We start from the raw sequence: 17,603 nt of genomic DNA on the forward strand, positions 1-17,603 counted from the left end.
TGTCAGCAATAAAACTTAATGAGATATAAGATTTTCGCGAGTATTCATTTAAATGAAACTAGTGTTGTTCGGATTTACTACGTGGATTTTATTATTTAAAAACTACATAATCCCGACGTTTCGGTTACTTTGCAGCAACCGTGATCACGGGCAGACGAGGTAACCGTAACGTCGGGATTATGTAGTTTTTAAATAATAAAATCCGCGTAGTAAATCCGAATAACACTAGTTTCATTTAAAGCAATAAAACTTTCCTGTTAATTCAGATACCTAATACTATTGTTGAGTGTTATGATATAATTAGTTTTACAAACCAATGCATATAAGAATCCTCTGCTATTCGATTGGATATTAAATATAGCAAGTAAGAGAACAGTAACAGGTTAATCTAGGACAGCTCTCAATTGGAAATACAGTCCCTTAAAGGAAGTGTGTTATCCGCCACATCAATATGGTCATCCACGTTCCAAAACATCTTACCTTACCTTACCTTACCTTATTTATACCTAAAGACGTAAATAACGTGAGGGTGGTGGCTTCATCTAGATAAATTTGAATTTAAATACTTAGCCTTAAAAAAATTAAAAAATAATCCATGGCAAGGTAGTAACGTACAGAACTGATGTAACCAAATAAAAAAAAGTACTAATTTCGGGTACCTACTTCAAATGTTAATGACACATGGCAGCCCGATAACATATCATGAACCTGTCTCCGCTACACCTACAGATATAAACAAGAAACTATGTATTTATATATGTCATTTAAGAAGCTCAAATGACATTGCAGGTACATACTTATGTACGTTAAACCTCTGGAATGTCAATAGCTACAGTCACAATTATCGCATATGTAATGCAGGAAAATTTGCCCATATAAAAGATAATTTGAAAACAATTTACATGCAAACAAAATTCAAGTCACATTCACACGATGCGAAGGCAATTCACTAAAAACTAAAGAGCAGAGAATCTTACAGAGTAAGGAACTTGCTGAGTCCATGTTTTCTGCGAAGGACCTAATCATTAAATTAACTTTACGGCTACTTATTCGCATGCTTCGGCACTTACTAAAAATATCCTTGAATAGGAAAGAAGATATATTCCCTGGCGGCAAATTAATTTGTGCATATGCAAGACCATTCTATCTCTCATATTGCAATGTTTGAAAGGCCCAAAGGTTTACGGTAAAACATACAACTATACAATTATCGAACCGAAAACCTTACATAAGCCCCGAATTTAGGCTGTAATTTAAAAAGTACAATAACCAATGTTAGAGAAAATAGTGCTAACAAACCAAAAAGGTTTTTAAGAACTCTACAAAACTCTAAACTTAAACACTAGAACATAGTGTGACCACATAAAGATTGAAGAAATTGGAAGTATATAATGTCAGCCCATGGAGAAATGTGTCCGTGAAAGTTAAGAAAGCTACACACATTTTCATTGATTGCTACTGCAATCGTACGCTAACAGGCCAATTACATTGTACTCCGAGTCCGCGGGATGTAAAGCCTCAAAAATCCCACCACCCACAAAAACCGATAATAGCAAAACTCTTTTTTTTACTTTCCTTAAATTTCCTAATGACCCTTCCTCCCTAGTCATACGATCACTCCGCTGGTGCCAAAAACTCATACAAGGACGAATTAATGTAAACAAGAGATAACCATTTTGACCTTAATTTATTTCACAATCCGATCCTATTGACATTGATATATATCTATGATATTATAGAACGCTACGACAGTAGTAAACTAGTATATCCATAAAGAAAACTGTATATCCATATGGATAAATATCTAAGAAAAATTTCTTTTCTATTTAATGATTAAAGTTAGAAAAATCATTGTCCGAATCTATTTTAATACCACGCAGTGAAAACTCAGAAGAGAGCACACTTATTAAAAAATTGAGTGAGCGGAACAAAATCCAAACAATTGCTTTATTTGTAAACTGAGTCTCACCCTGTATTTTCCTAGTGATGTTCCTATTAGATAAAGGCCACTTTTTTTGTGGTATTTCCTTGAAAGCAACCAATTAAGATCTTATCGACCTGTGGAAGTTGTTAAACTTTCTTAGTAATTTTCGCAAGATTCTAATTTCAAAATATTTGGACGCACACTTTCGAACATATAAAAAAACAAATATGAGAAAAATTGAGGTTCTTCGAAACAATAACCTCCTTTTTCGAAGTCAGTTGTAAATAAATACAAATCGGCTAAAACTCCACCAAACTATAGATTGATTCAAATTTTACTATTAGTCATGCCGTATGATGCGCAAAAAAAATCAGAAAAATACATCGTCGATTAAGTATCTAAAAACTAGTTGAAGACTATTAGCGACGATAATAATTAGATAAAATATTAAGTTTCTGAGTCTAGCTGAAATATATATTTCGTTGAGAACTTTAAATAGTTCGACCTCTATTTTTAAATTGTTGGCGCTCTTAAAATTAGATGTTTTGCCAATAAAGACATTTATTACAAATGAAAATTTATATTTTCTATCAGACACAGATAAATAAGTTTTACATCTATATATTTTTTTCTCACTTTATCACCAACGGCGTTTAATATTCTTCATAAAAAGACAAACTACAAATTTTCAGGTACAATTTGCCATCTTAACTTCAGGACAGGACATAACTTCGCCATTTTGTGAACATCGCAGACGCCATCTTGTGTCAATGTAGCAATCTTATGAAGTTGATATAAAAAAAATAAAACATAGATATAAACATTATAATTTTAATCAGGAAGGTAATAAATAATGTCAGCATGTACCTACATTAAAAATAATACATATATTTAATCTAATGCTATAGTCTGTAAATTGTTTAGAGTGTGAGTTATTAAAATAACTGGATGGGGCTGTAGGATGAGAGACGGTAGAGGGCGCTGGCGAGCGCCGCAGGGCTCTGCAGGCAATGAATGAGGCGTCGCGGCAGTACGCCTGAGTACCGCACCACCTCTCATCACACAAGTCACTCCAGCTCGAGGGTCACAGTTCTCATTAGTACTGGAAGTTTCATCGTCCGAACACAGATCAATCACTTCACAGTCACAGTCTACCTTTTTGAGAGGATCACTAGTTTTAGTTTCAACCTTACAGTCTACATCCATTTGTTCAGAGTCTAATCCATCAACAAACACAATGTCTTTGTCCACTAAGCTATGTTTCTCGGACTCCTTATGCAGGTTTTCGATATATTCATCTACTTTTTCCATTGTCATTCTCTCAACATTCACAGTAACGGGCCTGCATTTTAAAAGCAACAACTGGCTTTTGAGATCAAGTATTTTCTTGTATCTTTGATTGGGGAACACATGCTTCCTGTGCCAGTAATCTATTGGTCGTCTATATCTTACTGGAAATTGATGATTTTTACTTTTGCTACCTACATTTTTACTAATAATTGTTGTAGGACAACAATATCTCTCTATTCTTTCTCTAGAATAGGTGGTATCCCTTTGTACATTTATCTTTGCATTTTTCATATATGCAAGGGATGAGAATGGGTAGGGAGGACCTCTATCCAGATAAGATGCACCTCTGCCATTCCGTGGCCGCGAGTCAACTTCAACACATAGTGGATGTTTGTTATCTGAAACATCCGATATAGATTGCAACTTCAGAGCTGATAGAAAATCTGAAAAACCACTACTACACGAACTAGTTGCCACTACTTCATTGTTACACAGTCTCTCGTGAGCTTTGAGAACTTCCAAATTATCAAAATGACTATCACAATTATCACAAAGATAAATATCAGTGGATTTCAGGTGATAGCTCGTCTCCTCCACAGTGTCTCTATCATAACACAGATTTTCATTTCGGAACGTCACCAGTAGTCTACCACTGGGTCTGTAGTAGAGGGAAGTGGTGTGATCACGATTGTCAACATACCGGAGTCGTCGAGGCGGATATCGCGCAAGCTGTGCTGAGAACACTAATAAAAACGCACTCTTATGATATTCATAACATCTCTTGATCAATCTCTTCAGTCTCGCCTCCCAATCGTCGGGAACAACTGGTGGTTTAACAAAGGGATGAGAAAAGTTTACATCCTTGGGCCACCATGGTGGTTGCCGGATATCCTTAGCAGTATCATGACCCCAGGAACATGTCACCATGAACGTTATAAACTTTTCCAATTCGGCGGCATTCAGCTTCGCCAGAGCTGTCGGATTACCATTGCAAATAAGAAGCGGCAAATTGGTAATCATTTTTCCTGTTGCTTGTGGTCATCGTAGTCGAGAAGCCAGCGCTTGCGATCTCACTCCATACAACAAGGTAACGGTAACAGAGCGCGCCATTTCAGCTGAAGAGAGAAAAAACATGATAACTTTAACACTTTTGATTTATTCAGACGACATTGATTAATATACAACACATTAACTGTTCTCACTATCCAAAACTTAAAAATTACAAACGCTTGCGTTAAAAAAAGAGAAGGACCTATATCCACAGTTGCTTTTAGCACAGAGTATTGACAAAGCTGATTTTTAAATTTCAAAGCACCATCTACGATATTATAGACCCCAATGAAAAAAATCTCTTAGTATATAAAAATTATATCTGTGACCGTTTTTAATTATTTAACGTCATTAGAAATAAATAAATTTATTTTATTTCTAATGGTGTTAAGGTTTTATAATATATATTCTATCCCCAATCCAAAATAAAAGTAATATGTCTTCTCATATTACTTAAAATATATATATATGTCAAAAAAAATTATTGCAGCACTATACTTGTAACTTTTTATATATAAGAAATATTATTATAGTAACAGTAGGAAATTTTATTTTGAAATTTTGTGGTTTTTGACTTGATCTACAATTTTATTAATATTTGCTTATCCACACTATCATTACATCCAGAAATTCTCATACAGAGAATAAAACTGTAAAATAACATCTCTCAAATGTCAACTATCATTGACAGCTGCTGTAAGAATTAAATAAATGCTACACTGAATCGTTTTAAATTATCAAAACATTTTGCTAACATAAACATCATTACAGTAAATGAAATATCATTAATTAACTAACATGGTATTTCTGTGATTATTATAATGGTAAAGATTTGTGAGCATAAATATTTTAGTCCTTGAAGTAAAACAAAATATAAAATAATATTGTTTACCTTATAGGAACAAAATTTAAACGGGTTAGAAAGTTCTCCCTCGAAGACCTTTATCGAAGCCAACGACTATGAGTGAGTACAAAGAATATTATTTAATTTCGCTTGTCCTACATTTGATTATAGTCAATATTAATGATATACTTTTATCAATGTGTATTTAGTGATCATATAAATAGTTTTAATTAAAACTATATATCAAAATAACTATTATTTTTTATTTTTGTTTTATTGAATTAACAAAGAGGTTGATATCTCAATAAATCCATCTTAGTGTTCAGTCTTTGGTATAAATTTATTCATAATATTTTTTATAGTCTTATAAAAGTTGATATAAATTTTACTAATATATTTGTATAGAAAAAGGATTTTAGTTATTTGTACTTGATTCTAATTATATAAAAAAAAATATATTTAAAAACATGGTCAGATTAAGAGTATATTTTTTGATATATTATTGTGTTTTTATGTGAATTAAATGACACAAAAAAAATATTTTTATTACATATATATTTTTTTTTACACATATGAGATGATTCTCAAAAATTTGTTTAGCAAAGTATTCATAATATAAATAAAATTAATATGTTTGGATTACTATAAAGATATTTTATTGTTTTTTTTCATTCACATCTCGTTCGACCATGATTACAGTTGCTGCAATGTAACCGAAATGTCGGGAGTACGTAGTTTTAAAAATAATAAAATAGTGCATTAGTAAACCAAAAACATCAGTTCCATTTAAATGAATACTGGCAAAAATCTATAATATTCAAATTATAGCTTACAGTATACAACATGGAGTATGGAATATTTGAAAAAGGCAGCTATAGAACATAAATTGGCTAAACCTCGTAGTCTAGCATGGGCTGTTCTACTGAATGCTGTGCCTCCGCCTTCCGGAGATATATTGTTAAGGTAACCAACATATACACTTTTTAAATGTATTATTATGTAAAATAATCGTCATTTTCACATATATAAGAAACTTATTTCATTTAAAAGGTTACACTATTACACTTTTAACGCTTTTGTAATACACCTATGTGATAATTTCCTAATCTTAAACTTTCATTTGTTACAAACACAAGGTTTATTTCAAGTCTCCATATATTACAGCCCCTTCACATTACCTGACCCTCTAAGACTGTGTCTTTCTGTCTTCCTCTATATCCTCGTGGATAGAACCCATTTATTTTTAGCAATTCTTTAGCTCCACTTTGTTTGGTTTGTTTTATTACTATTTTAATTAAAAAAAATAAATCTTCAGCTTAAGTCTAATGTTAAAAAAATCTTTGTTATTCCGTGTTGGAACTAAATACTCACAGTTGTCAAGTGTAAGTTGAATAGTCTTTTATTATAAAAGCAAATCTTTGGTAATTTATTATAATTTTTTACTTATTCCTATTTACGTTTTTTGTGTGTTGAAACTTCAATTCTCACTTTTCCCATAAAATCCAACCTTATTAGACTTGTCACTTCCAACTTGTCACTTCAAACTGGATTTGCTATTTTTTTGCTTCTTAAAAACTACTGCTCGCATATAAATATATGATTCTAGATATATTTTGTATATCAATAACAAGTTTTTTTCTCTTTGTAAGCTTACTGCCATATTTATCTTATTTTAATGAGTTGTTAGTTGTTTCTCATGTTTTATGTTTCCTTAATGTCTGTTGGAGTAACTTTAAGACGGTCCATTAATTTAACTGTATATTTTATCACAAAATAATGCAAGTTTTTTAGCTAATCTCCTTTTAGGAGATCGGTATAAGAGATGGCTTATTTCATCCTGTAAAAAATAATATTTCCATTTTTTTCTCGGCCTCTAGAAATTTCTGCATAAAAACTATCTAGGACACTTAAGAAGGACATATGTGTATCGAAATAGGCATATTCCTGTCAACATTCCTTGTGCTTCTTTCCTTGCTTTTTTTCTGTCAATGTTCCTTGTGCTTTCTTTCCTTGCTTTATTGACAAAGTTGCTGATTACGGGAGCACTAACTGAGAGATAGAGGATATAATTACTACTTTGACGGTAATGATCTACATTTCAATGCCATTTTCCCTCATTTGATATCCGATGAATCAAAGTTCATTGTATTTTAATGCATATTTTTGGTTCAGTTTCCTGTCGCCAGAATAGTCAGATCACATTCATATTATTAATTTTCAATTACATTCCGGTGCAATTAAAAAAATTCTATTATGCAAGGACTAGCAAATACTGTCCAGAATTTTTTACTTTGTTGTTCCCTCCGATAAGGGGTTTTCAACGGGTTCAACTCCGGAAATGAGTTTTGCAGAATAAATTTACGCGGACTGGCTGCTGATGTATAAGATCTTGTGGCTGTATTAACACCAATAGACTTAAAGGTGTTGGCATTTGTATGATCAGTCTTGTTTGGTTTATATATGAAAGTTACATTATCCTTATTCACTGACGGGGACAAAGCTAGATAAGGAAGGAGCCCAAAACCCGTGAAAGTAATATTCCAATAAAAGACTAAGGATTTTGATACTGATGAAGTATACGTATCTTCGTTGTTAGTGGGCTGTTTATGGTTGAGTCGAATGCAAAAAGTCTTTAACCGATTTGCCTAAATGATTCGTATTTAACATTAAGTTACATCTAAAGTTGGAGCCAAGAATACTGTCGAAGTCGTTTATTTTTCCGCCAGCTAGATTTTATTTCGTGTCCTTACAGCAGGCTTGTGTATATATATGCGAAAGTAACCTTTTATTCGCTATGGTTGCGATTAATCACTTTCCTCTGAACCAAACAAGGAGTCAGAAGACTTTTCGACAGCACTACCCGCTAAATCCCAACAGTTATAATAATCGCCTTAACGGAGCCCCACGAATTCTAAGATGAGCCTAAGTGACTGATAAAAAGGATGTTTCCTTATAGATGGTCTACACCACCTTCTGAATTTAGTATAAGTTTAAATTTTTAATTTATCTCTACCTCCACGAACCACTTCTGCTGCTGATCATTTAATAATTTATATTTTTTAATTCGTGTACACTAAACTTATACGCATGCGCATTAGACCTGGCGATAATGGGGTCTTTGGGGTGTCAGTAATAGACCCTGATACCATTTTGTCCTGTCAATAATACCCACACTTGAGTTGCTGATTTCAGATTATTATATTTGTCATTTAATAAGCTATTGATTAATTATAAAAAAAATAAACTAAAAAATAAACTAAATTAATAGGTGAAACAATAAAAGTGTCTAATACAAAAAAAAAAAAAAATTAGACATTTACCACACAATGCTCTTTTTTCATTTTTTAATCGGGAGTGCTGGGCCCCTGGTTATAGTGGGACCCTAGGCACTGGCCTAAAGTGTCTTATGGATGATACGGCACTGATTATTGAAGATTGTAATCCGGTAAAAAGAATCATTAAAAGTTTACCATCTCCGGAACCGGATACCGAATAGGAGGGGTGCAAATTTTGGGGGAAAATTAGCGTATATTATTTTGCCAAAACCTCCACGAATAGATAGTTTAAACGTTGGCGGTCGGCTAGCAGATGACACATAACTATTTCGTTTCTACCTTTTTTTTTTTTAATGTCTTATAATTTTTCATTAATTCTAAGACAGTTATTACTTAAAAATCTGCCAGTAATTATTATTTATCTTAAGTTATTTAAACAAAACTATTGTTGTTATAAGACAAACTCATTACTGTGATGATTGCTGCATACGTAAATACGTCTTGTTTGTTTCCATAATCAAATACTTTTATAATATTATATAGATTATATTAATTATATTAGTTTTTATAAAATTACTTAATGATATTATTTATCTATAAATTTTGAAGGACTCGGTTAAAAATTTATTAGTTACATATATTAAGTACAATTGCTATCCGCTATAGAATAAATCACTAACGTTTGATTTTGAAAAAAGAACCTTCCAGAATAGGTAAATTTGGTGACACTAAAATTAAACCGGTTTGCCATCACTATAAGTATACAATAAGCATATTATAATCTGTCACTTTCAATATTTAAACCGATATATCTTCACTTTGTTTTTAGGCTGGTACTGTATGCTCAGATTTATCTGTAAGATGTAGTCCATAGTAAATTTATTTATATTTTAGGTAACAACCATAGAGCGGACTTTTTTTTATATATAAATTCCTAGACAATAATTCAATATTCGCACTATCGCAAGTGTTATTTGTGAAGCCTTATGTATAAACTCAAATAAATACTACTATATATATCTAAACTAAACTAAAATTAATACTATTATATAAATTTAATTTGTGTTATTTTTTTAATGTAAAAGTTGGCAAACGAGCATACGGCCTACTTGTTGCTCATGGACATCCGCAACATAAATGTTACGGGTGCCTTGCCAACCTTAGTTGTTGAGGAAAAGGGATAAGTGGGAATAAGGAAATGACAGGAAAGGGTGGGAACAGGAAAAGGCTAATCGGCTCTCTCACTCATCGGACGAAACGCAGTCATTAATGACTACTTCGTAAAAAGTCGTGGTGGCCTGGAGGCTAAAGTCCCGCCTCGTCCCGTGAGGGCGCAGGTTCGAAACCTGGCAAGTACCAATGTGATCTTTTCCGAGTCATATGTACTTTCTTATTATTTAGACACCATTGACAGACGGTGAAGGAAAACATCATGAGGGAACCTGGTCTTATAATATCAAATTATAAGATTGAAATCGCCAACGCGTCTTGAGCAAGCGTGGTGATTAATGCTCCAACCTTCTCTATATGAGAAGAGGCCTTTGCTCAGCAGTGGGTTCCGATAGGCTGATGATGATGATAAATGACTACTTATACGATCTTCTGTGAGAAGGTGGTACTTCCCCGGTCAAGCCGGCCCATGTTTGAGCTGTAGTTATTTGACCACACCTAGTCTCTACCACCTTTATAACTGATACGCTATATTTATTAGTATCATAAATTATATATATATGTATTTGACAGCTGTTTAATAATATATTTATTATTATAATTATGTCATACACTTTTTAATATGTTTGTTTTATATCATTTTATACCTCAATAATGCCCGCCAGGGAAAGCTGTTTTAAAATAAGGTTGGTTTAGTATATTTTATTTAATATATGTTTAATTATTATTATTTTTATTATATTATATTTATATTTGAATATCTTAATTTTTGTATGTGATATCAAATACGAGTATAATTCAATATTTCTGGTGGGAGTGTATTGATATCAGAACAGCAATATTCTTCCAGTATACAAGGCCACAGGAACTTCTATGAAGATTTACGGAAGAAGTTGTCTCTGGATCCTAGATCGGTTGTTGGAGATGATCCTCTCTCTCAGAATGATGAGGTATTGTTTCTTTACCAAGCCTAATTATTGCATCATTGATTACTGTTTAGCATAAAAACATAAAGCCTTTTATTAAATTGATTAATAGGGAATTTCTAGACCAGTTCCTTTTTTTTGCAAAAGAGCTAAAATATCTTTAACGAACATCACAACTATCCGTTTATTCAGAGTGCATGGAAACAACATTTCTGTGATAACGAATTGAAAGCGCTCATAATGCAAGATGTAGTGAGGACTTTTCCGGACGAAGCCTATTTCCGGGACAAAGATGTCCAAGACATGATGGTAAATTTATTTATAATTATTTGCTTAGGAAGCAAGTCCATTATGATATTTCTGTATATTAATATGTCATATACATATATGAGTAACAATGATCATATGTTCTTAGTTTAGAAATGTTTATTTCCTCATATATAATATAATGTATAACATAGATGTAATATACAAGGTGCGGGTGCTGTTTTTCTGGGCCCGAGCTCACGTCCGTCCCGGCTACCGGCAAGGTATGCACGAGATCCTCGCTCCCGCACTGCTCGAACTCCACTGTGACAGGATGAACGCGCCGCAACACGTGAGGTGCTTTTTAAGGCTACGGTTTATAACATTCTGCCTAATGTTGTTTCTAGTTGGCTGTTTTTTTTTTTTTTTCAAGAAGCGGTCTGTGTTGTGTATATTATGACTAACAGTGGTGATATTCTTTCGCAGTGATACTCTCCGGTATTACCTTAAGGAGGAATATTTAGAACACGACAGCTAGTAAGTTGAAGCTGCAATAATATATATATATATATATAAATTCTCATATTTATTATTACATAACATTTTTCAGTATGTTATTTAGTGCGATAATGAAAGGCTTAGAGAAATTTTACACAACGGGAAATGTGATACCCTTGTCCTGTGGCAGGCTACCGACGGCTAAAACACTGGATGTATGTATTTTATGAAGACCTCATTAATCTTCTGGATTTATTATTCACATCTAAACTCAACGTTTCAGAATCAGAACGAGGTGGTGCGGTATCTGGACAGGCTGAGGGAGGAGTTCCTGGTCAAACTGGATCCTGAGCTCGCGGAACATTTAGCTGAGTGTAACATATCTATGGAATTGTTTGGAATGTGAGTATACGCTATGTCTGCGTGTTGACACTATCTTATCTTCACACTGAAGAACGCTAACCACTAAGTCTTAGGGCCTCACACTTAAGGCTAGGGCCAAAGTCAATGCCATACTTCACTTAACATAGGAAGTCTACATAAAAAACTCTGTGCACACATTGCAATTCTGCAACGAAGAGAGGCGATCGAATTTCTTACTGCTCAGAAAAAATTGTCAAAACCCTTAAGTGAATCGCGGTGTAGACATGCAATTTGATATGCAATTTGGCTTTTAATATATTACGTTATACTAATATTGCGTAACGCTATTGCAGTCGTTGGCTCCGTCTGTTGTTTGGTCGGGAGTTCCCCCGCGGAGACATCCCGGATCTCTGGGGGTTCATATTCTCCGACGGCCCCATGTTACCGAATGTGCATTTCGTTATTTTGGCCATGCTGATATCTATGAGAAACATCCGTGAGTCAAATATTTTTAACAAAATACATTTCAACAGTTTAATTTACAAAAAAATAAAAATTTTATAGTCTTAGAGACAATTTAAGTAAAACATGGCCTAAAGTCCAAGACAGAATTAAGGTTTCCCTGAGTTTTGCACTTTGCGTCAGCCATCATCGAGCTACTTACGCAAGCTTAGTTTAATAGTTTTTCATCCATAAATTGGGCATTTTAGTATCAGTGCAGATTATTGAATGAGGAACAAGGAACGCTTCGTATGTCGTGTGGCCATGGAGACAAACGCTGTACCACAGGACGAGTATGCAATATACACATGTGTGACATGTAGCGGGTACTCAACAAAGAAGAATTATCTCACCATCTCCATCCATTAGCGAGCCAATAATCGTAGCTTTTTCCTATTCTTCTCTTATTGGAGCCAATATCTTTGTGTTTTTCAGTATTAGACTCGGACACTGGCTCAGCGTTGTCACTACTGATGCGTCCATCGTCCGTCTCTTCGGAGCACGTTCGATCTCTGGCCTTACACTTAAGAAGTCCCCAGAAGTATCCGCGCCCGCCGCAACCCTTGTTGGACGATTTCGTGTGAGTTTTTAACTAATAGTAGGACCATAGGAACAGAAATACCTCCTAATTTTCGACATAGACGTTTTATCTACGTTTTATTGAAATTAAATTTTATAGGACTGCAGTTAAGATAAAACGTCATCTATGTCAGCCTTTCCCAAAGTGAAAGATAACGCCCTCTTATGGGCGACCCAGAAAGAAATAGGGGCGCTGTGTAGAGGCGGGGGGTGATCTGTAATTTCATTTAGCTAGCATAATTTATAATGTTCTTTCAGTAAGCGAAATATAAGGGGCGCTAAAAAATAATTTATTCCCGAAGTGCCCAATGCACAAATCCCCGCAAACCACCGAAGGTTTCCACATTCGCATTTTTTGTATAAAATATTTTCCTGTTATTAAGCACGGTGGATCCGTCGCCGACCGAGCCGTACACGTTCGCGGCGTGTTCCGAGGACGCTCGCTCCTCGTGCTCCGAGGGCGTGGCGGAGGGGGGAGACGTCGCGCGCTCTCTGGCCGCGCTCGCCTTACTCCGCGCCCGACTGCCGGCCGCAGCGGACGCGCTGGCGGCTGCCCTCCCAACACCGCCGCCAGCCGCCCGGGCGCCGCTGCAACAGATCATGCAGGTAGAAGACTCGCTGTTACCAACTGATAAGAAAACTAGATTAAAGTTGGCTATCAATTGAAAATATTTTAATCAAACCAACAAAGTCATTCGAGATTTTTTTTTTCATATTTAGTGCACCTTATGACACTCTTATCAAATCAGGGAATAAAACGATTTTACATGTACCAATTTTTTTTTTATCCCGTTCAACAGATAAGAGAGAACATTTGAAAGCGTTTCTCTACATACAGCTTAAAAAGGTACAAAGGTACATTCTTTAATGTTTCGGATATTAATTTTTTTTTATCCCCTATGAGAATGCAAAAAACCATTTTAATATTAATGAAAAACTGTAAAAAATTAAATATAATTTTTTTTTTCTAGCTGGCAGCTCTGCTACAATGTCGCAACCACGCACTGATAGACGTTGAAACGGCGTTAGAAGCGGCCGAGAACCAAGCGCCGTCCAACGACATCGGCAGGCGCCATCTAGTGCCGGTTACAGTGTTTAACAAGAAACACATGAACTCGCAGAAACAAATGCCGCAACTGAACAAGAAGAAGGAGGTCCAGCTGAAAGTATTCCATCAGGTCGAATGTGACGCCAGTGATTTGCCATTTCTAGATCCCCTCCGGCTAAGGACAGAATGACTACGACGCAAAATTATGCTCTATAGCTATTATCACTAAGTACAATTTTCAAGTCTCAAAGTAATCATCGTATCAGAAAATTTGTTAACGTTTTTTTCATACATGCATTATAAATGCTCTTGTGACTGGTGATACGTACGCTAAATAAATATATAGCTGTTTATATTTAAGTTACTTTATATGGTTGTATTACATTTCGTATTGATTGTATGTAATTAATTACTTAAGTGCAAATTAGTTTAATCTTATATGAAAATATTTTCAGTTTTGTTATAAGTCGTATATAGTTTATGGATAACAAATATATGTGTAAATATTTACGAAGTATTGAGTGAGACATGCTTTACGTGTGTATGCTGTTTTTAAATCCGTTTTAATTAAATGAAATAAATCATTTACAGATATGTATTATAGGATATATTGTTGTAAAACGAGCGATGAATCTTTAAGCTGAGACAAATTATATATCAAAATAGTTAACAATAATTTATATGAACAGATTTAAAACAAAACCAATTTAGAATTTCCTTGTTATTCATTAACTCGGATCATCTTATATTTTAATGTTTCGGCTGTGAAGTTTATAAATAAATTCGTAGTTGATTCGAATATCTCATTATTCTATATGAAATTGTAAACTAATAATACCAAGATTATTTGGGTATTAAAATTTATACAGAATATATTTGTAGTTTTTTTTAAACTCCCTAAAACTTATTAAAGACGTAAACGTTAGAAGGCAATAAGTTTATTGATAAACGATTTAATGAATCTACCACAGGAAATGCTGAAAGGGATGTGTTATATTTATAATGCTTAAGTATTTTATATATTTACGATTATTGTGATATGTAATTGAACAAATCATTTCTTTTGCTACCACTTTTATGCCCGAATAATTGTTTCTTTTTTTATTAATTAAAATGACATAACTATGTATATTTATACATATATAGTTCACAGTTTTATGAATTTGTAATAAATTGTAAATTCAAGAATCATAGAACAATAAATCTATGCTTTAGCACTTTAAGCACTTTAAATACACTGAAGTTAATAAATACATCATTATGACTTTGACAGTTGACAAGGTAACATTCCCAAATTTTTATGTTGATGGATACTTTACATGTCAACAAATATACTAAAAGTCTATTATATTATATTAATTGAATCAGTATAATAAACGGGATTATTTTGCACGGTATAAAAGTGTTTCAAGAATCTGTGGCATTGGCCTGAATAATGGCAGAATCTCAAAAAGATAGCGAAAATCCTCTTAACATAGATGGAAATAATTTCAACTCGGAAATGTATATAGAATGTCTATTGAAATGTGCTACTCTTCGACAAGTCATGGATAAAGAAGCTGAGGTTGTAACACAGAGTCAGTACCTGCAATCTGAAATGCAGACTTTGGTGTACGAAAATTATAATAAATTTATATCAGCTACAGAAACAGTTCGAAAAATGCGTTCGGACTTCCAGATAATGCAAGAAGAAATGAATAAATTAAGTGAAAATATTAATAAGATTACTACATTTAGTTCAACTATATCTGAAAATTTGAAGGAGAGTGGAACTACTGTCAATAGACTTTGCAATACAAGGCAATTACTTGATAAATTGCAATTTGTGTTTCTATTGCCAACTCAACTGAATAAAGCCATTGAAGAAAATCGATACATGGATGCGGTTAATGACTACACACATGCTCAAAGAGTATTACAGAAATATGGCAGTCAGCCATCCTTTCAGAGCATACAAACTGAATGTTCCGAGATTATAAATGATCTGAAAAAGACATTAAGAGAAAGATTGCTGACACCCGACACAACTGCATCGGAATTAGCTGAAAGTGTTGGACTATTGCGACAGTTACAAGAAAGTGATTCATCTTTACAGGATATATTTTTAACCTGCGCAGAGAGTCGGCTTCAAAAACATCTAAAATCCCTTTCATCTATAGTCGACAATGTTGATATTTTGGAATGGGTTGAGAAATGTAATAATTCTTTGCTAGCAGACATAGGCATTGTAATAACATGTTATCACGACACATTCCAGAATAAAGAAATTCTACCCGAATTTGCTGACAAGATAATGACACAAGTTTTTCAACTATTTGAAGAAGTCATAAAGAAACCCGAAAACACGGGTACGGATATATTGATAAGGGGATTAGATAAATTTTTCCGAAAACTGCAAGCAATGTCAGAAATAATTTCTAGTGATTCAGTATCTCAAAAGGCCTTGGATGTTGTTGTGCAATGTATAAACCACAAGGCGTCCATGCAGTACCAGGTTATACAAGCACAGTTTAAAGAAAATCTCATGAAAGTAAGGCAGTCCCTCGCCAGCAAAGGTACGGAGAGTGCAGACTTAAAAGACATCTTAAGCTCTCTGCAGGTCCACTTAATGCAAAAAATACAAGCATCGTTACTTGATCTAATGGCTTTCCTACAGAAGAATCTTTCTTTCGGTCTCAAACCGTGGTGTGGGAAGGCTGTTGCCGATGCCTGCTGGACAGTGATTTCAGAAACATTAATAAACATTTCTGATATGGTTAAGAGTATGGCTTCCTTGCAAGCTTCAAATAACATTCCATTTGAATTACTTTTAGTACTAGCGAAACTATGTCTAGAAATGCAAGAGAATGGTGTCACAACATTACATAATCATTTACTTAAACTTTTAGAAGAATCTTCTCCAGGTCTCACTGTGGGTAACAATGACACATCTAACATTATGGTTAGCTTGTCGACCGCAGCTCAAGTGGCTTTAGATTCTGAGGTGGTGTTCATAGGACAAACAGCTGCTCAAATGTTGCGCGTGTCCGTCCTTGCCAGGGATTGGTTAAGAGCTCCAGAACCGAGAGGGCCAAGGGCTGTCTGTCGCAGAGTGGTTGAAACATTAGCCAGTGCGGATACCGCCGCTTCACAACTCTTCCCGACTAGCATGAAGCCGTCGAGCGATTCCAGTCGTCGTACGATCTGGTCGCGGCCCTCATCGTCTTTCTCACCGATAAGCAGGATTTTCTCTGAAAGAATCGAAGTTTTCAGTCCAGCCGGTGCAGACAGAGCGGCTTTATCGAATGGTGCATTGAAAGTAGCCTTAAAGGCGTTAGTGGAATGTGTCAGGTTACGCACATTCAGTAGGCACGGCTTGCAACAATTGCAAGTTGATGTACATTTCCTGCAACAGCGGCTGTCCTGTATGGGCAACGATGAAAGGTTATTAAACGCCCTACTAGAAGATGCTCTGTCTTCAGCTCAAATAAGATGCGTGGATCCGCAATTAATGGAACCGAGCATCGTAGACATAATCTGTGAAAGAGGCTAATGTACTATGTAATAAATATATAATGATTATGTATAAAAATAACCAACTTTAGACTTAAAAAAACTTTTATTTTCTAAGTCACCCCCAGAATTAACTCAGAAATTCTGTTAAGTTTTGAAGGCTATATTTTAGTAGGAACACTTTTGTTAATTATGACTGTCCGATAACGACAAAAACAATAATATGTGATCTATGTGAAAACAGATCCTTTCAAATAATCAATAGTGTTTGATTAATTGTTTAGTAAGAATAGCGTTTGCGGCGGGTCCTCATATTTAAACCCGCTCATTGTGAGCGTAACGACTACCGAGAGTAAAACCACTTATGAACAAATCTATTAAAATATATCTCGTATAT

General features: G+C 34.4%; 3 protein-coding genes across 4 annotated transcripts; 2 read left to right on the plus strand and 1 right to left on the minus strand.

Moving 5' to 3' along the window:
• Positions 1-2,741: 2,741 nt before the first annotated feature.
• LOC116767127 (uncharacterized) lies at positions 2,742-4,656 on the minus strand. Its single transcript, XM_032657311.2, has 2 exons — positions 4,467-4,656; positions 2,742-4,329 (listed from the first exon to the last, which is right to left on the minus strand). Exon 2 carries the CDS (start codon positions 4,232-4,234, stop codon positions 2,816-2,818), a length of 1,419 nt encoding a protein of 472 aa, XP_032513202.2. The 5' UTR covers positions 4,235-4,329; positions 4,467-4,656; the 3' UTR covers positions 2,742-2,815.
• A 292-nt stretch (positions 4,657-4,948) lies between these two features.
• LOC116766958 (TBC1 domain family member 5) lies at positions 4,949-14,587 on the plus strand. Of its 2 annotated transcripts, XM_061521555.1 has the most exons (14): positions 4,949-5,088; positions 5,164-5,228; positions 5,937-6,071; positions 10,219-10,239; positions 10,404-10,503; positions 10,672-10,788; positions 10,955-11,082; positions 11,212-11,262; positions 11,336-11,438; positions 11,507-11,625; positions 11,940-12,082; positions 12,523-12,667; positions 13,050-13,272; positions 13,638-14,587. In XM_061521555.1, exons 1-14 carry the CDS (start codon positions 5,086-5,088, stop codon positions 13,902-13,904), a joined length of 1,620 nt encoding a protein of 539 aa, XP_061377539.1. In that variant the 5' UTR covers positions 4,949-5,085; the 3' UTR covers positions 13,905-14,587. The 2 variants fall into 2 exon arrangements, with proteins under 2 accessions (XP_061377539.1, XP_061377540.1); XM_061521556.1 differs by lacking the exon at positions 10,219-10,239.
• A 406-nt stretch (positions 14,588-14,993) lies between these two features.
• Positions 14,994-17,322, plus strand: LOC116767123 (vacuolar protein sorting-associated protein 51 homolog). The gene has a single exon (XM_032657307.2). It carries the CDS (start codon positions 15,150-15,152, stop codon positions 17,244-17,246), a length of 2,097 nt encoding a protein of 698 aa, XP_032513198.2. The 5' UTR covers positions 14,994-15,149; the 3' UTR covers positions 17,247-17,322.
• The last annotated feature ends 281 nt before the right edge of the window (positions 17,323-17,603 follow it).

This window comes from Danaus plexippus, chromosome 10 (assembly GCF_018135715.1).
Source record: "Danaus plexippus chromosome 10, MEX_DaPlex, whole genome shotgun sequence".
Classification (NCBI taxonomy): domain Eukaryota; kingdom Metazoa; phylum Arthropoda; class Insecta; order Lepidoptera; family Nymphalidae; genus Danaus; species Danaus plexippus.